We start from the raw sequence: 18,476 nt of genomic DNA on the forward strand, positions 1-18,476 counted from the left end.
AATGACAGCAATATTTCTCAAAACTGAGAATATCAAGAAAAAGGCAGAAATTAGAAAAAGGAACCAGAATCGACATTCTGGAGCTGAAAAGTACAGAAACTAAAATGGAAAAAGCCCTAAGGGAGTTTAGCACCAAATTGAACAGGCAAATTGAACAAATTAAGTCCACTGAGATTACTCCGTCTCAGCAGAAGAAAAAGGCATGAAGAAAAATAAATGGAACAAGAGACTCGCGGGGCACTTTCAAGTGTACCAACACAGATCATGGGAATCCCAGAAGGAGAGGACAGAATGAAATGGGCAGAAAAAATATTTGAAGTAATAAGGCAGAAAAATTCCCAAATTTGGTGAAGTACATAAACCTACAAACATATCCAAGGAGTTCAGCAAGGCCCGAGTGAGATAAACTGAAAGATGCCCACAGTGAAACACTTCATAATCAAGCTGTTAAAAGCCAAAGACACAGAACCCTGAAAGCGGCAAAGGGTAGTTCCTCTGGTAAAAGAGATCGTCAATAAAATTACCCAATGATTTCACACCAGAAACCGTATGGACCAGAAGGCAACGGGATGACATTTTCACAGTCCTAAAGAGAAATAAAGGTCTATTAAGAATTCTGCACACTTTGGGGCGCCTGAGTGGCGCAGTCGGTTAAGCGTCCGACTTCAGCCAGGTCACGATCTCGCGGTCCGGGAGTTCGAGCCCCGCGTCAGGCTCTGGGCTGATAGCTGAGAGCCTGTAGCCTGTTTCCGATTCTGTGTCTCCCTCTCTCTCTGCTCCTCCCCCGTTCATGCTCTGTCTCTCTCTGTCCCAAAAATAAATAAATGTTGGAAAAAAAAATTTAATAAAAAAAGAATTCTGCACACTTCAAACTATCCTTCAAAAATAGAAGAAAACTTAAAACGTTGCCAGAAAAACAAAACTGGGGAGTCCCTTGCTGGAAGACCAGTCTAACAAAAAATTAGTAAAGGGAATGCTTGAGGCTAATACGAAGGAAGAAACAAAAACTGGAACCCACATCAAGAAATAAGAAACAGTAATAAAGACAGTAGACTGGTGAGTATAAGGTTAGTATTGTGTTTTCAGTTTGTCACTCTTTTTCCCTATTGATTAAAACAACAACATCAAACAGTATTTAAAATCTGTGATTTAAATGTGAACCACTGATGGTCACACAATATATATACAGAATTTGTGACAGCAGCAGAGGAGAGAAGGACAGGATTTATAGAAGCAAAGTTTTTAGGGGCGCCTGGGTGGCTCAGTCAGTTAAGCATCTGACCAGCTCAGGTCATGATCTTATAGTCTGTGAGTTTGAGCCCTGCATTGGGCTCTGTGGTGACAGTGCAGAGCCTGGAGCCTGCTTCAGATTCTGTGTCTCCCTCTCTCTCTGCCCCTCCCCTGCTCGCACTCTGTCTCTCTCATAAATAAACACTAAAAAAAATAAAAAATAAAAGAAGAAAGTTTTTATATACAGGCATACCTTGGAGATACTGTGGGCTCAGAGAGCAATGCAAATCTAATGAATTTTTTGTTTTCCTAGTGTCTGGAGTATCAGAAAAAACAGACTTTAAGTAAAAATTGTTACGAGACAAAGGACAATATATATTTTAAAAAGTATAACTCATTAAGGAATTACAGCAAATATGAACATATACACAAGAGAACCCCAAGATATATGAAACAAATATTTATAGAATTGAAGGGAGAAATAAAAATAGTGGTAGAAGAGTATTTGGAGACTTCCAGACCTCACTTTCAATGATGGAGAGTACAGCCAGACAGAAATTCAGGAAGGACACAGACAATTTTAGCTGAGTATAAACCAGCAAGCACTGACAGACGTATATGGAGCACCCCGCCCGTAAGAGCAGAATACATTCTTCCCCACTTGCATGTGGGACATTCTCCAGGACAGACCATATATCAGTCCGTGAAGTAAGTCTCAACAAATTGAAAAAGAGTGAAATCAGACAAAGTATTTTCTCCAACCACAGAAGAATGAAACTTGACATTAGTAACTGAAGGAAAACTGGAAAGGACGTAAATACATGAAGATCTTTAAACGCTTAAAAAATCCCATGGGTCAAAGAAGGTATCACACAGCAAAGTAGAAAATACTTTGAGAGAAAAGTAACAAAAACACATAACATAGCGAAACTTACAGTATAGTGTGGTGTGGACGTGCTTATACTGCTGCTGAGTCAAAGCAGTTTCAGGGCTGGATTGAGAGACCCACCCACCCCCGTGACACACACTCTAACGTGGGGCAAAAGCAAAACTGAAGAAAGGGCCTGAAGAGGCAGAGAGCTCTGGGCCCACAGATGCTGATGTTTTCCAACACCAGGAGCAGGTATCCTAAGCACACAGATTGAGGATGATCCTAGAGAAGTCCTGATGCCAGGATTGGGGAGGCTTCAGCTCTGACCCGTGTGGACTGGGAACAAGAATGGAATGAGAAAAGAAAGAAAGAGAATGAGAATGAGAAAAGAATGAGAAAGAGAAAGAGAACCCCTTAAAACCAGCCCCCTAGTGCCCTTCATGGTCAAGGAACAAAAGAGGTCACAGGGGCATGGACGCCTGGCTGGCTCAGCAAGAGGGCGTGCAACTCTTGATCTTGAGTTTGTAAGATCGAGCCCCACGTTAGGTGGAGAGATTACTTAAAAATAAAATCTTAACATTTATTTATTTTTAGAGCACGAGCTGGAGAGGGGCAGAGAGAGAGGGGGATACATAATCCGAAGCGGCTCTAGGCTCTGAGCTGTCCGCATGGAGCCCACAAACCAGGAGATCGCGACCTAGGCCGAAGTCCGACACTTAACCAACTGAACCACTCAGGTGCCCCAAAAATAAAATCTTTAAAAAAAAAAAAAAAAGAGGTCATGGGGCACTTAATAGAGTGCTACAGGTCATGACAAAGATTTTGCCTTGGTCTTTGCATGAGCCAGGGGCTAGGAGGATGCATTTCTACACGTCTGAAGAAGGGAGTGATGAGGGGAAGGGAAGCAAACTTTTCCTCTGAGAGCTCACAAGAAAGACACATTTGTTTTCCCACAGAACTCCCCCACTGACGGAGAGTTCCCCAAACACCATTAACGGTGTGGCCTCCTTTCTGCCCTTCTGAGCTCTTGCCTATGTTCCCATCCGCTTGGTTATTTCACTGTTTTCACCTTGCTCTCCAGTCTGGGGCTCTTTCCCTTGCTCCAAAATAGAGATATCATTCAAGACAGAAAGGGAGATTCCTGCTTATAAAAAGAAAGGAATGAAAAAAAAAGAAAGGAATGTGATGTGCTGTATCTTTTCCAGAATCCAATTCCAGCCCTTTGTTCAGCTGAGGAAAGAGGATGTTACAGATGTCTAGAAAAACATTCCACAGGCCTCTTCACTCTCTCCTGAATGCTTATGGGATATTTTTAAAACATAGATATCCAGCTCTCTTCCAAGAACTACTGAGTCAGAAGTACATGGATCTAAGTGGATCCAGAATGAGACATTTTTTAAAGTTTGCCATAAGGTTTTGTTCTTCCTCAACTTCTGGAGGCACCACTAATCTAGGGTGGGGTGGGCAGACCATCTGACGAAAGGGGGAGCGGAAGGGGATGCCGCCTCATAAAAGTTCTCATTTCAAAATGAACCCAGCCTCAATCTCCATCAAGCAGAGCAAGGGCTCCCAAGAGACTCACTGGGGCAGATCCCGACTTCTGGAGGGACGTTTTCCTTGCCCAGGGAGACCAGGTTCCTGTAGTTCTCCAGCATCACGTCCCTGTACAAGGCCCTCTGAGAAGGGTCCAGGCACACCCATTCCTCCTGAGAGAATTCTATGGCCACATCCCTGAAGGTCAACCGTTCCTGAAATGAAAAACACATTTCACCACGGATCCTTGGGGGTGAGTTCTCCTGTTCACACAAAATATGAGCGGGAGAGCAGTGTAAGGACCGATTCAACCGAAGTGAATGTTCTGACATATCATTTTGGGCAAGAACAGGTAACTGTGAGCAATTCTTAGGTCCCTAATTTTGTTTCATAATATTTTTCCATCAGAGGATGTCGAATCCACTACATCACTGTAGATTTCCCATTTTTGTGGACAATAAAAAGAACGATATAAATGAAAAATATCCAACTCGCGGTTGATTATATGGATGCCGTACGCCGTACACCTGACCTTCTCCTGAGTGACAGTTCTACACATCTAGTGGATCTAGAGCACAAGAGGTAACTTCAGGTGTGACGAACTATATGCAAAAATATAAATACATGTTTTCATTTAAAGTCAGACATTTAGCCATTATGGAATGTATGCATCAAATGGAGCTTATTCCACTAAAAACAACAAAGGATTCGGGTTGATGAACTTTACTAATGTACATTAATTGAACTAAATAAAACACAGGTTGGTCACAGCAGATCTTTGAAGAAATATTGGATGATTAAAAATAAAAAAAACAAAAACATAAAAGGGGCGGGGTGCGCCTGGGTGGCTCAGTCATTTAAGCATCTGACTTCGGCTCAGATCACGGGTCATGATCTCTCGGTTCCTGAGTTCGAGCCCCGCATCTGGTTCTGTGCTGACAGCTCAGAGCCTAGAGCCTGCTTCAGAATCTGGGACTCCCCTCTCGCTGCCCCTCCCCGTCTCATGCTCTGTCTCTCTCAAAATATAAATGTTAAAAAAAAAATTTTTTTTAATCATACCAAACAGGACATCTGAAACGTTTTTATTGAGGAAGAACTTTCCACCAAGCATCACAATCCACAGTAAGCACTGGAAACATTTCCACCAAAGGCGAGGCTGAGGTAGGTGGGCCAGCCAGGCTCCTGCCATTCACCGCTGCTCTGGATGCCTAAGCTGGGCCCAGCTGGGGGGAAACACTCATTCCCATTAGAAGTTGCACTGAGGAACCTATTTGCAAGACATTTCCCAGCCTATGTGAAGGACATAACAAAGACATGACCAAAAACTGACAAACCTAATTCTTTTTGTTTTTTAATTTTTTTAATGTTTTTTTTTATTTTTGAGAGAGAGAGAACACGAGCAGTAGAGGGGCAGAGAGAGAAGGAGACATGGAATCTGAAGCAGACTCCAGGCTCCAAGCTGTCAGCAAAGAGCCCAACATGGGTCTCGAACTCATGAACCACAAGATCATGACCTGAGCCAAAGGCAGATGCTCAGCTGACTGAGCCACCCAGGCACCCCCAAACCTAATTCTTACTGGAGGTGTGGTGACATAAAGACCTCAGTGATTTAGAAACTCAGAGCAATTCAAATGCAAAAGAAATGTGGGATTTAAAAAAATGAAACAGTGGCCATTGTGCTGAGGAAAAATAATTTTGAAAAGAAAAATTAAATGGAGAGATTTGCCAAAGAACACATGAACCTATTAATGTGTGTGTGTTACATGAAACTTTACAATCAATGAAATAAATAACTACCAGATATATACAAAAAGCCAATTTAAGGAGATAATTTTAAGAAAAGAGTACTAAACGGAACATAATACCTTGAGATTATGCTAGCTCAGATCTGCCTAAGAAAGATCCGAAAGTAGAGGGCAAGAAGGAAAGATTAACATTTCACTGCAAAACACTGATAAAATAAAGACACAAGGCTGTGTGTAAAGAATTAAGCCATAAAATAGCCCTTAAAAATATATCAAAGGAGAACAGCAAAGTATGAAAATCCAGGTTTTATTCCCACAAAACTAATGAAAGTTACAAGTAGGTGGAAAATGGAAATACAACGGATTGTCAATTTCTCCCCAATTTTCAAACACAAAGAGATTACAGTACCAATTTTGCCTACGTCAGGGGGGAAGTCTCGTGTTGTTGTGGGATGGGGTACTTCGTAGCTTTAGGAGACCATATCGGACAGAATCTATCCTAATGTGAAATGCACTGTCCTTAACCCAGTAATCACACGTTGAGTTGCCTGACCCAGAGAAATCCTGAGACATCTGCAGAGAGGCCGGCCTACTCCTACACAGCCACCGTGTCATTCTTTACATCAGCGAAAAATGGCAAAGGTCCCCGTGTGTCCCCATTAAGAAAATGATCCAATGAGGCTCTGAATGAGCAAGCTGTGTCTGATTGTGTTGATTAACATGAAAACAGTGTCTAGACGTGCTGTGTAAATTTTTCTAATTTGCATAATAAAATGTTACGACAAACTTCATCGAGATTTCCTAAAATTTTATACCAGTGTTAAATGCGTTTGTATCAGGTTTGAACTGACTCCTGCCACAGAACTGACAACATCGGTTCCCTGTTGAGACATGAAGGGTGGGGAAGTGACAGGGAAGAGCATCCCCTTCTGACTACATCTTCGTGCCTAAGTTGCTTCTTGGTCTGGAGCTTATTCAATCAACCAATCAATACATGTCACTCACTCATGTGATGTCTAAGGTCAATGAGATAAAATACTTAAAAATAATGGTGGAACCAGATGGCTACAGCCCCTCTGATGGTGAAGATAAAGTTCTATGCTCCAGATCTGGGCTAAATTAACACCATTTTCATCTAAAACATCTGCCTCACAAGAGCTGCTGTAGGAACGCCATGGTCTCTGTGGGACAGATGTGCTGAGAATGATTTTTTTAAAACCTTTACCATTGATTAGGTTGACTCCACACTGTAAAACCAACTATGGAATAAAACATCCACTATCACGGATGCTGATGTCTGAACTTGATTCTAAATTAGTAGTTTGGAACCAGAAACACCATGGTGCACTTGTTTAGCTCTGAATGCATTACAAGGTCAGGCAGAGCTGCTTTCTTCTTACCACTCTTCTTTTCCAGAATCTTCCAACTCTTCCTACACATGAATCCAGGACTTCCACACACGGCTTCTTTCATCCTGGTCGACAGAGAGCCTACTGTGTGTCCAGAGGCGGCCCCTAAACACCCCCTGCAGCCCAGCCACACTGACACCACCCGTCTCCACTCGCCTGCTGCGAAGCCCCTCAGGATGTGCCCAGTGCAGCCCCCTCACAGGCTCCGATCCCTGGGTCACTACGAGCTGGAATCTAAGTGCAGAGGAGAGGGACTGGGGAAGGCCTGGGGGAGTGTGGACAAACACTTCAGACTCAGACAAGGTTGGCAAGTCCAAGAAGGGCCTTGCAGGAATGAGAGACAGGAAATCGACCCAGGATATGACTTCACCTGACAGACGGCCATTCCCGACTCCTTTCCTTTGCTCTTCCTCCCTTTCCAGGATTCTTCCTCAGGCAGGATCAGGCTTGGGAATTCAATCCTAAGTGTCAAGAAAACGCAGCTTAATGCTTTGAGTCAGTCAGGGTCCTTCCCGTCCTGCAGCCTCACACGGGAAGGCCTCTCCGTGTGAAAACACGGGGGGTGCCCCGGGACAGTGGACTCCTCCAGAGGCCAGCAAGTGACCTTCCCACCCTTCTTCTTCAGAACCGGCTCCCGCCCTGGTGAAGCCCCCCCCCCCCCCCCCGCACACGGCATCAGTGGGGACCTGGGTGGGACCTGACCCTCCCCTGCAGGTCACGGCCGCCCCCATCACACCCCACGCAGAGCGGGGCCCCCTCACCTCTCCCTGGGTCAGGGGCTGATGTCAGCCTCAGACATGGAGCACCACAGCCTTGGTGCTCAGCGCTGGAGACACATAAGAGACCCCGGAGGCACTTTAACTAGGACTGAGATCAGGCCCTGTCTCCCCTTGGCCATTTGAAGGGAATCTTTGGGAGGAACACAAGAGCTGTATCTGCAGACAGCCTCCGATTTACAGCGTGAAGCTGGGTGGAGCACACTCAGGAGGCCCACCCAGCACATCCCCCTTCTGGCTCTGGATCCCCAGGGGCCTTGCTGTCATGAATATCCAGCCAGTGGAAGGGGAAGGAGCAGGAGAGAGATGCCAAGGAGGCACTATGGACCAGAATTGGGGGTGGGGGCGTGGCTGGAATGTTAAAGGGAGCGGGGGTGAGAACGCACCACTGAGAGGTGATATCAGAACAAAGACCAGAGGAAAGAAGAGATTTTACCACCTGCACATGAGGGGTCAGAGACTTCGAGGCAGAAGGACACCCATGTGAAGACCCTAAGGTAGTGGTGTTCTGAGCTCCAGAAAGGACAGAGAAGCCTGTGCAGCTGGAGCAGGGTGAGTAGAGGAGACAAGGAGGTAAGATCAGAAAGTATTAAAGGAAGCAAATCAGAAGGGACTGCATTCTTCCAAATGTCCCCCATACCTCATGTATTCCCTTATCCATTTTGAGTAAACATCTGATTTTTATTTATTGTGTCCTAAGTTAAAACACTAACAAGTAATGTCTGTTTTGCAAACATGTCAAGATGCCCATCTAAGCCCAGGAAATACAGGGTCACCCTATATGCAGAGGCAGACTGCAAGGGACAGGTTTGGAGGAGTTTGGGGGGGGGGTCACTGTTGGACATATTAAGGTGAAGATACCAGGCTGTTGTCCCAGCAGAGACATCGAGGAGACAGCTGGGTAAAGGCCCCTGGTTTCAGGGGAGAAGTCTGGTGGAACAGTGAAAGGAGACATCAGTGTTGAAAGTCATGAGATGGGGCGAGGGGGAAAGGCAGGAAGTGAGAAGGGTTTCAAGGCTAAGCCCAGGGGTGCTCCTGCAGTCAGAGACCAAGGAGTTAGGAGAAACAGGCACCGGGAACGGACGCATGAACATGGAGAAGAACGTTAAAACAGGTAAGTGGTAGTTTTACTTGTAAAAAACTAGTGTGATGTGGAAACCAAGAGAAGAGTGCTTCAGAAAGAGGAGCCTGGTGTGCTGTTGCTGGGACCAGCATGAAGAGAAGGGGAAGCCAGTCCCTGGACTGAGAAGTGGGGAGGTCCCTGGTGACTCGGACATGGAGAGTCTCAGCGGCGCAGTGGACATGAAACAGAACTGGAACCAAGATGTGAAGCAGAGTATAAACAAGTGTTTAGTGTATTCTGCTCTAAAATGGAGCACACCCCAGGGCACTTACCACCACGAGGAATGCAGCTGATGGAAGGTTCTTTATTTTAGAGGTGCGAGAAAAGGGGCGCCTGGGTGGCTCAGTCGGTTCAGGTCATGACCTTACCGCTTGTGAGTTGGAGCCCCGCATCGGGCTCTGTGCTGACAGCTCAGAGCCTGGAGCCTGCCTCGGATTCTGTGTCTCTGTCTCTCTCTGCCCCTCCCCCACTCTCTCTCTGTCTCTCATAAATAAACATTAAAAATTTTTGTAAATAAAAATAAAGATGGGAGAATGTAGTAAAAGCCTATTTTTTGTGTATTTTTTTAAAAGATGGGACGATAGGGGCGCCTGGGTGGCGCAGTCGGTTAAGTGTCCGACTTCAGTCAGGTCACGATCTCGCGGTCCGTGAGTTCGAGCCCCGCGTCGGGCTCTGGGCTGGTGGTTCAGAGCCTGGAGCCTGTTTCCGTTTCTGTGTCTCCCTCTCTCTCTGCCCCTCCCCCGTTCATGCTCTGTCTCTCTCTGTCCCAAAAATAAATGTTGAAAAAAAAATTTTTTTTAAAAAGATGGGACGATATCGCCATATGTATATGCTGAACCAAATAATTGCCTGGAGGTAAAAATTGATGAGCAGTGTCCAAAGGATCCTGAGGCTGTCGTACTGTTGGACCTCACAGCCGTTCTGCAGCTGTTCCCAGAGACCCACCTCCAGCAAGCCTGCCTCAGTGAAAGCACCCACCTCCTGGGCCCCAGTCCCCCACTGTTTCCCTTCTTGACTCAGTCACTCCTGCGGGTTCCCATGCTGTTTGTGCTACACTCCCAGCGGACACCCCACACACAATATTACACGACAGAACCTCCTAATCAGCTACGCACTTTGCCCAAAGATCCTACGCCACGTTCCTAATACCAGTCTTTTATTTTGGCAGGAAGACACCCACCAACCCAGGATTCGACACGTTCCCTCTTGGAGACCATACCCCAACGTCAGGCACTTCCATGACGCCATGATACAAGAGCAATGTCTGCAATGATCCACATACTCCAACTAGACTCCAGTACCTTCTGGAACACCCCCAACTGTCATCTGTATCCCACAAAACACATGTGATGCCTTCAGGAATGCTTTGCCTGAAATAATGAGATTTTCCCCACCAAAACCACCACAGATTACCCCCCAAATGGTGACATTTTCCCGTTAAACCCTTATGGGTCCTAAGAGACCCCACAAGTCAACCACGGAAACACTAGCTGCACTTCCTGAATCCACCCCTCAGGATTCAGGCACAAACTGCCCCACAGCTGTCAGTCTGGCTGCTATTGCTGGACAGCTCACTCCCTCCTTGTAAACGGCCTCTTCACCACAGCACCTGGCTGACCAGCCAGTGTCCAATGTCCGGTCGATGCAGGAAAGAGAAGGCTTTTCCTTCCCTCACATTGGACCAACTCTGGAAGGTCACCCCACCTGCAGAGCTCTAGGCTGTCGCCATACAGTGGAGTCTGGATTTTTGTCCCGAGGACAACCAGAAGCCAATGAAAGGATTAAAAGCCAGGGAATTCCCTCCCTGCTCTGTTTGTCCCTCTGCTGTCTCTGTCACTGTTGCCCTTCTTTCTGTCCCAGCACCACCTCTATCTGCCACGGCCCCAATTCTTTTATTCCTTCCCCACTCTCATTCTGATGTGCCTGCTCCTTGCTGCCCCACTCCCATCACCGGTTAAGATCTCTCTCGTCCAGTGTGCTACCCTTCACCTCTCTGGAGATACCTTTTAATCTAGATTTCTCTCTTTTCTCTACTTTTCTGTGGTTCACTCCACTCTTTCTCTCCACATCCACTTGCTCTTCCGTTTTACTCTCTTTCTTTCTTCCTTTCTCTCACACGTAGTTTTACTCATTCTCCCTCAGACTGTCTCTGCCTCGCCCCCAACCCTGACACTCACAACTATGGAAAAAAAAAGTTCTCTGCCCGCGAAGAACACTTTCCAGGGCGGCTTCAATAGTGGAAACACACCATGGCAAGCACAGCCGGTGGATGCGAATCGTGCGGAAGATGCTCCCAAGGCTGTGAGTACAAAGTGGAGTACTAACGGGGGAGGGGCCCGGCTCCGGAGGTCGCGTAGGTGGAGGGGGTGTCCGGAGAGGGGTGGTGCCTGCAGAACCCCAAGGCCAAGGAGACGTGGCTTCTGGGTCTGCACTAGCGCCTGGGGGAGACGAGAGAGGAGCAGCCTGGGGGCCAGAGAGGGAGGACGCGAAAGGGAAAGGGCCAGAGAGTGCGGAGTCCCGGGAGGGTTTTCAGCAGGAAAAAGACGCGGCAGGAGCGGTCTACCTGGACCGAAGGCGGACGGCCGGGGGCGGGGACGCGCCTCAGAGACTTTAACTCGAAATAGTCGTCGACCCCCGAACCCGCAGTGGGGCTCCCAGGCCTGGAATATCTGACGGTCCTGCCGAGAATCATCGGGCGCAGCACAAGCGCCTGAAGGGGGTTTTATCGTACGTGGTGACCCCCGAACTGCGGGTGTTGCGGATCGGAGGCCGGGGACGGGCAGGTGTATCGCAAACACCAGTGTTGAATCAGAAAAGCTGACACTGACCCACTGGAGGGTGTCCTTAGCTCCGTTTCCGGGTCTGCGGGAAACTGCGCGTGCGTAGCGTGCGGCGGGGGGGCCGCCCAGGGACGGGCTTTGGACAGTGGCCTGGACTGGACAGAAAGTGAGCGGCCGAAGGGGCGTGGCCGAAGTAGGCGTAGGGTCTGGGCCTCCGTCCCGCCCCTGGACGTTTCTCCGCACTTTCAGCCCTAAAGTACCTTGCACCCTGCTTTTGAGTTTCTTTGAATCTCTTTGGTATCTCGTGGACCGAGCGGCCTCCTGGCTATTTGAAGTTAATGTTTCAAACAACTTGAAGTAAAAGATTAGAGTTGTGATAGCCACTTATATTAGAAGCCGAAATGTTTTCCTTTTTTAAGTTGGAAATGGTGTAAGTCGAAGCTCTTTTTGCCGGCGGGAGGTATTGAGGAATACAATTAAAAATAAAATCATCTCCCAACCCAGCAATCCTCTCCACAAAGGTAGTAGGAAAGAAAACCCTTTCATTAGTGAGTAAGCTTTAAACCAGAATGTGACATGCATCACAGGCAATCTGTTGAGAGATTGCAAAAATAAATCTTACCCCGTCATAGAAGACAAGCGAGCAGATACGACCGATTACATATATGTTCTCAAGAAAGATAATAAGTTGTCCTCAAGAAGACTTGAGGACACCATTCGTCACACATAGCTCATCCTAACATTATCAGGTAAGCAGAGTGGCCACTTGTTTTAGCTAATTGGCTTTATCCAGAGAGAAAACAAACTTCTCATATTAATGACTGGAGGGAGTTTTGAAACTGGGAGCAAGGCACCTGCTGAGTTAGGCACCTATCTTCCCTCAGGAATTGGGAGGAGATAAATGTATTATCTCCTTTGATATTTACATTTCAAAGAGTTGACTCCCAGATCCTTGAGCAAACATTCCTGAGTTACAATGTTGGCAAGAGTCTTATTTAGCTTTTAAAAGACATACATACATTCCAAACAGGCAGAGAAAACTTACACGTTTCCTAAGAGAAATGCTCTAGGAAAAAGGAGGAAGAGAAGTCTCTTTTCCTCCCCCCCTTTTTAAGAAAGAATTAAATCTGTTTTCTCTCTCTCATTTTTAGTTTATATTTTTCCTTACAGAAACAGCATGCATTCACTAATATATAAATATTAATATATACGTATATATTAATATATAAATATAAATCTATAAAATATATATATATATTTTAACAGCTGCAATGTGCTCACAAAAATGGTAGTGTGCACTATGTCTCAGGAACTGTGTTGGGAACCACACACAAATTATGTGAGTTAATTCCTGTAATACCCTGGGATTTGGGTTTTATATATCCATCTTCCTCAGGAGGGTTTAGGTGCTGGGCTTTGCCTTGCTGGGGGTAGAGATTCTGTGTCTCTTTTGTCTCCCTATGACTGATCATTAAAATGGTCTTCATGTGACAGTAGCTCAATATACATGAAAGAAAAAAAGGCAAAGCAGTGGTGGGATTAGGGGTTCTGAGGGATTTTCTGATGGTGTGCTCATTTGTGTTCATGTATTTTCTTTTTAACATGTGGAACCATCAGTGGGCCCCCCAGGAGTTGGAGACATGGTGCTATGAGGAATTCCCTACACTTAGGTTATAACCAAAAAAGCAAATTTTCACTTGTCAGATTTTAAGGCCTTTGCTCCCCTTCATGTGCATCTGGTGTCTTGAAAACCTGAGTGTCCTGGATGGGCAGCCAGAGGAGCTGCTCCGAGCTAAATTCTTGTCTAAGCAGTTCTCAAGACGTAGGACCTCGGGGTGGAAGTGGGTGGGAGGAGTGCAAGAGGTAAACTCCATATCTAAGAGGTTATTTGGGAGGGTACCTGGTCTGGCAGTTCTGTTAGGCCCTGGAGACCCCAGCTAGGCAGAAGAGATGGCCTTCCAAGGTGCAGATTCTGGAGGCAGCTGAACTCTGTGTGCCCGTTGTGCAAGGCCAGAAGTGTGCCATAGAAATCTAGGCATCTAGATTTCTAGAAACCTAGAAATCTAGTTTGGGGAAGAGCAACTTTAGCTAAGACCTGTGAGCGCTCTTTCGCTCTATATGTCTATAAAGCAGGGGGTAGTCGTGGGCTGCCAGCGCCAGCCTCTGTGCGGTCCTGTGCATACATGGAGGGTGGGAAACACTGCGTTCAGGCCCTGAGGGGCTGCCGGCTTCGCTGTGTGTGCGTGTTGGAGGGTTTGGGCAGGAAGGAAGAGGCAGAAAGGGCGAGAGTAGGAGAGATCAAGTACCCCCAGGGACACCGCAGGATGGTGGGAGAACTCGTTGGTGCCACATACTCATGGCCAGTCAGGGGTGAGCACGGTAGCTCCTTCCTGTGGGCTTGGGGTCAGACTGGTTTCTGGCTGAGTGATCAGAGCCCCAAATCGGTAGAGGGACCAACTTGTTGCTGCATGTTTGGATCCTGAGTAAGGAATACACAAGACAGTCTTTTGAGCAGAGGCGCTCCGCTTGGGCGAGCACCTTACAGCAGTGCAAGCTCTCGGGGCAAGGACTCCGGGAGGCGGAGTCTGGTCTACCAGGGGTGGAGCCACACCTAGGTCCCCTTCCAATCGAATTGCAGGTGTAGGCATAATATGTCCCGAGGCTTCTCGGCCGGCCAACTTGGTGCCCAAGGATCCTAAATTCTCTGGAGAAGCCTGAGCCCCAAAGACGTGATCAGGTGAGGTCCTGCCTTCTCCCAGTGACCCTGAGTTTTAAATACTGCTTGTACTGTCTAATCATGACTATAAAATTCATGATGTGTCTGCAGATTTGTTTCTATGATTAATGAAAAAATAGCAAAATATTTTTCTTAATATAGCCTCCAGGTTCTCGTTCAGTTTAACAGTCACAGAGACCTCTGACTTTGGTGGTTTAGAGCAACATCTTCCAACAGTTAATAATGTCTCAGGTAGGGGCACCTGGGTGGCTCAACTGGTTAAGCATCGGACTCTTGGTTTCAGCTCAGGTCTTGATCTCATGATTTTGTGAGTTCGAGCCCCACATGTGAGTTCGAACCCCACAGGGAGCCTGCTTGGGATTCTCCCTCTCTCTCTCCCTCTCTCTCCCTCTCTGTCTCTCTCTCTGCCCCTCCCCCACTCACACTGTCTCTGTCTCTCTCAAAATAAATAAATACACTTAAAAAAAATAATGTCTCAGGTAGGACAGTGTGAAATAGAAAATATATTGGTCTCTGCCTCTGTTTCCTGGCACAAAGCCCCTAAGTCCCTTGTAATTTCCGAAGTTATAAGAGCAATAGGGGCGTATTTTGTTCTAATACTTGGTCTGTGACCCTGATTCCTGACACACAGGTCTAAAATCCCTGGAATTTTTTCTGAGTGATACGAGTGTCTTTTGTGATAGGAGTGTCTTTTGTTCTAAAGAGGCAGACCTTGGTGGGCTCCCGAATGGGAGCTGGTCACCAGAAAGACCCTGACCAATACGTTCTTCCACCCGGCTATATCTGAGTTATATTCTTTTACAATAAACCAGTAATGTAGTAAGTAAACTGTTTACCTGAGTTCTGTGGACTGTTCTAGCAAATGTATCGAACCAGAGTAGGAAGTCTCATAATGAGATGGGGAAACTGAAGGGACCCCATTAAAAAAATCTGTTTCCCCCCTCATTGCTCCTTTTCCAGCTTCCATTTTTGCTAGGGCCTGCACCCCCACCCCACTCTACACATGCCTTGTAATGCAAATAGCATGCGTCCTCCTTGTGAGGGACAAAGAGACAATGATATCTTTGGAACTTTCCAGCACAATAGCTAACATCTAAGGAGTGATTGGGTGGGGTCGCCTCCAAGACCACTGACTCCAAACACCTTGATGCCAAGACCCCCTGGCTTCAGGGAATGAGTGACTTATGAAGGACACCTGGATCCTGTCCTTGCTCTGACCAGTTCCCTGATTCCTAAGAGGACATGTGCACAAGACCACAGTTGCCAATAAAAACCAAAGACCCCAAGCAAAGAGGAGACTCACACTCTTTTCCTTTCTGAGTCTCCTGGACACTCTGTATATATACATCTATATATATCTTCAGTAAATTCTGCTCTCACTCCCCGCCGGCTCACATTTGATTTCCATCCTGCATGAAGCCAAGAACCCTCTCAATTAGTCCTGTGGGGCCCCCTCTCTGGGTCCTCGGACCCAGCTGCCTGCATCAATAAGAACCTCCAATTTATAGCCAGTTGGTCAGAAGCACAGGTGACAACCTGGACTTGTGATTGCCGTCTGAAGTGGGGGAGGGGACGGGCTTATAGGACTGAGTCCTTAACCTGTGGGATCTGACAGTGTCTCCAGTTAGACAGTGTCAAAATCGAGTTGAATTATAGGACACCCAGCTGCTGTCTCAGAGAATTGCTGGTAGAGGAAACACTATCACACATTTGGCAACCAGACATGTCAGAAGTATTGTGTGAATAAAAGAACAACATGGGGGGGCGCCTGGGTGGCTCAGTCAGTTGGGCGTCCGACTTCGGCTCAGGTCGTGATCTCGCGGTCCGTGAGTTCGAGCCCCGCGTCGGGCTCTGTGCTGACAGCTCAGAGCCTGGAGCCTGTTTCGGATTCTGTGTCTCCCTCTCTCTGACCCTTCCCCGTTCATGCTCTGTCTCTCTCTGTCTCAAAAATAAATAAACGTTAAAAAAAAAACACACAACAACAACATAGGAATGTGTTTTTCCAACTCAGGGACACAACAGAGCATAATGAAGATACGGAGTTTTCCAGGGCCATTCAAAGGGCACATATGCCAAAGTTCTTGGGCAAATTTGTTATTATTAGCATTAAAGTTTATAATGTTCCACTGTTCAAATATAACATGTATTTATTTTTTTAAATTTTGCTTGGTGTCATAATATCTGGTGACCGTGTTGGGCTTTACTCTGACCCTGTAAGTCTGGAAAAATAGCACTGCTCACTGCAAAGAACCACCTTTCCACACATGACCTCAGTGAGACGAAACAGGACTTCCGCCACCTCCATTTGGACCTCAGTCTGTACTTTTTCTAAGTATTGATTAAGTTCTTCTTTCCAGTTTACCTTAACTCAGGCAAAAAAAGACCCTGCTGGATCCAAAATTACCCTCAAGCAATAACGACTGTCCTGAGCCAGCAAGACCCCATATAATTGACCCCAGGACAATGGTCAACCTGACCTTTGCTGCCCAGCTGCACGTCCCCACAGATCTTTGTCCCACGTTTCCTTATATAAACCTAGAAGTATTTTCAGCACTTTGGAGACAGGCTTTCAGCCGTTAGTCCCTGGTCTTCCGGGTGTTGACCTCCCTGAAATAAATTCCTTTCTTGTTCCACCACCGCTTGTGTCTCTGCCTTTGGATTTTGTCAGTGGAAAGTGGCCAAACCTGGTGTGTTTGGGGACCCCTGAGCCAGGTGCTCTTGCACCCCTGTTCCCCATTTATCTAGAAGCAAGGCAGACACAGACCCTCCAAATCCCCATCCTTTCTCCCACCAATGATTACTGAATTGTTTGTACCCACTTATCAATAGGAACTGAAGGAAACCAGCATCTGTCAGTCCAAAATATGCCACTTTGGCATACTGATTATTTTGAATTAAGAACACTTGAACAGCTAATATAAGAAACACTCTGACCTTTCATTGTTTTCCTGAAAGTAGATCGCCCTCTCATGTGAACGTCACCCTCCCTGTACCAGGAGGAAGACATTCCTATTACCAGAGATAGAGAATTGGGGTCCAAGATATCTATACGGACAAATCTTGTTAAACTGATCCTTATCTTCCTAGTTACTTCTTTACCAACTAGCCCAAATCTCTGTGTCTTGCCAATTCTTTACAAATTTACTGAATTTTGTCTAAAAGGTATAAAATCTTCCCACTCTACTTCTTTGGGTCTTCATTCTCTTGTGCAGGCTCCAGGGTACATGTATAAATTCAACAAAATGTGTATGCTTTTCTCCTGTGAATTTGTCTTAGGTCAGTTTAATTCTTAAGCCAAGCCAGAAACCCAAGAGGAAAGAGAATTTTCCCCTCCTACAGAACAATGCTTGTTAATATGACCTAACCAAACTTTACTTAAGCATCTCTCCTTCCCTTGAGGTGCCTGACTGGCTCAGTCAGAAGAGATGTGACTCTTGATCTTGGGGTCATAAGTTTGAGCCCCATATGGGGTGTAGAGATTACTTAAATAAATAAAACTTTAAGAGGGGTGCCTGGGTGGCTCATTTGGTTGAGCATCCAGTTTCGGCTCAGGTCATGATCTCACGGTTTGTGAGTTTGGGCCCCGCGTCGGGCTCTGTGCTGACAGCTCAGAGCCTGTAGCCTGCTTCAGATTCTGTGTCTCCCTCTCTCTCTGCCCCTCCCCTGCTCATACTCTGTCTCTCTCTGTCTCTCAAAAATAATTTTTTTTAAATTAAAAAATAAAATAAAACTTTAAGAAAAGCTTCTCTCCTTCCCCAAAACTCAGAATTTAGACCTCTCTTGAGCATTATAATTCCTAATAACCCCACCATTATAACAGACCCTCCTAAGAGTAAGCAACTTCAAGGTAAAACATTCTCTGATCATTTATAGGTCTTGCCACATGCTCATCCATTCTCCTATACCTGTGTGTGTGTGTGTGTGTGTGTGTGTGTGTGTGTGTGTGTGTGTTTCCTAGACCTGTTTCCACCTTGAAATAAAATCTCTTCTCTGTCTGGCTTTGGAGACATTCGCAGATCATGTGGTTGGAACATTCTAATATAATAATTGTCTCAAGTAAAACCTGTCCTTACCTAAGTTTGTTTTTTTTTAAATTTGGCAGTGGTAAATATTTCAGTTGATTCATATTTTTTTAAAAAATGTTTTTAATGTTTATTTATTTTTGAAGGAGAGAGAAACAGAGTGTGAAGGGGGGGACAGAGAGAGGGAGACACAGAATCTGAAGCAGGCTCCAGGCTTTGAGCTGTCAGCACAGAGCCCGACACGGGGCTT

General features: G+C 46.2%; 1 protein-coding gene and 2 long non-coding RNA genes across 4 annotated transcripts in view; 1 reads left to right on the plus strand and 2 right to left on the minus strand.

Moving 5' to 3' along the window:
* The window catches only part of LOC113593317 (uncharacterized), a 44,566-nt gene extending 38,396 nt beyond the window's left edge, over window positions 1-6,170 (plus strand). The window contains exons 3-5 of one of the 2 annotated variants that reach the window (XR_008293776.1): window positions 4,043-4,226; window positions 4,701-4,795; window positions 5,909-6,170. This is a non-coding gene — a long non-coding RNA (uncharacterized LOC113593317). Of the gene's footprint in view, window positions 1-4,042; window positions 4,227-4,700 lie in introns of both variants that reach the window. The other variant, XR_003413417.2, reaches the window with a different exon arrangement.
* Window positions 1-18,476, minus strand: part of LOC106972991 (zinc finger protein 677-like) — a 433,591-nt gene that overhangs the window by 4,516 nt on the left and 410,599 nt on the right. The window contains exon 3 of the mRNA XM_053210929.1: window positions 3,684-3,849. Within this exon, the coding sequence (XP_053066904.1) occupies window positions 3,684-3,849 (166 nt within the window). The remainder of the gene's footprint in view (window positions 1-3,683; window positions 3,850-18,476) is intronic.
* Window positions 4,121-11,560, minus strand: LOC128313285 (uncharacterized). The gene is made up of 3 exons (XR_008293771.1): window positions 11,251-11,560; window positions 4,694-7,249; window positions 4,121-4,202 (listed from the first exon to the last, which is right to left on the minus strand). It is a non-coding gene; the product is annotated as an uncharacterized LOC128313285 (long non-coding RNA).

This window comes from Acinonyx jubatus, chromosome E2 (genome assembly GCF_027475565.1).
Source record: "Acinonyx jubatus isolate Ajub_Pintada_27869175 chromosome E2, VMU_Ajub_asm_v1.0, whole genome shotgun sequence".
Classification (NCBI taxonomy): Eukaryota; Metazoa; Chordata; class Mammalia; order Carnivora; family Felidae; genus Acinonyx; species Acinonyx jubatus.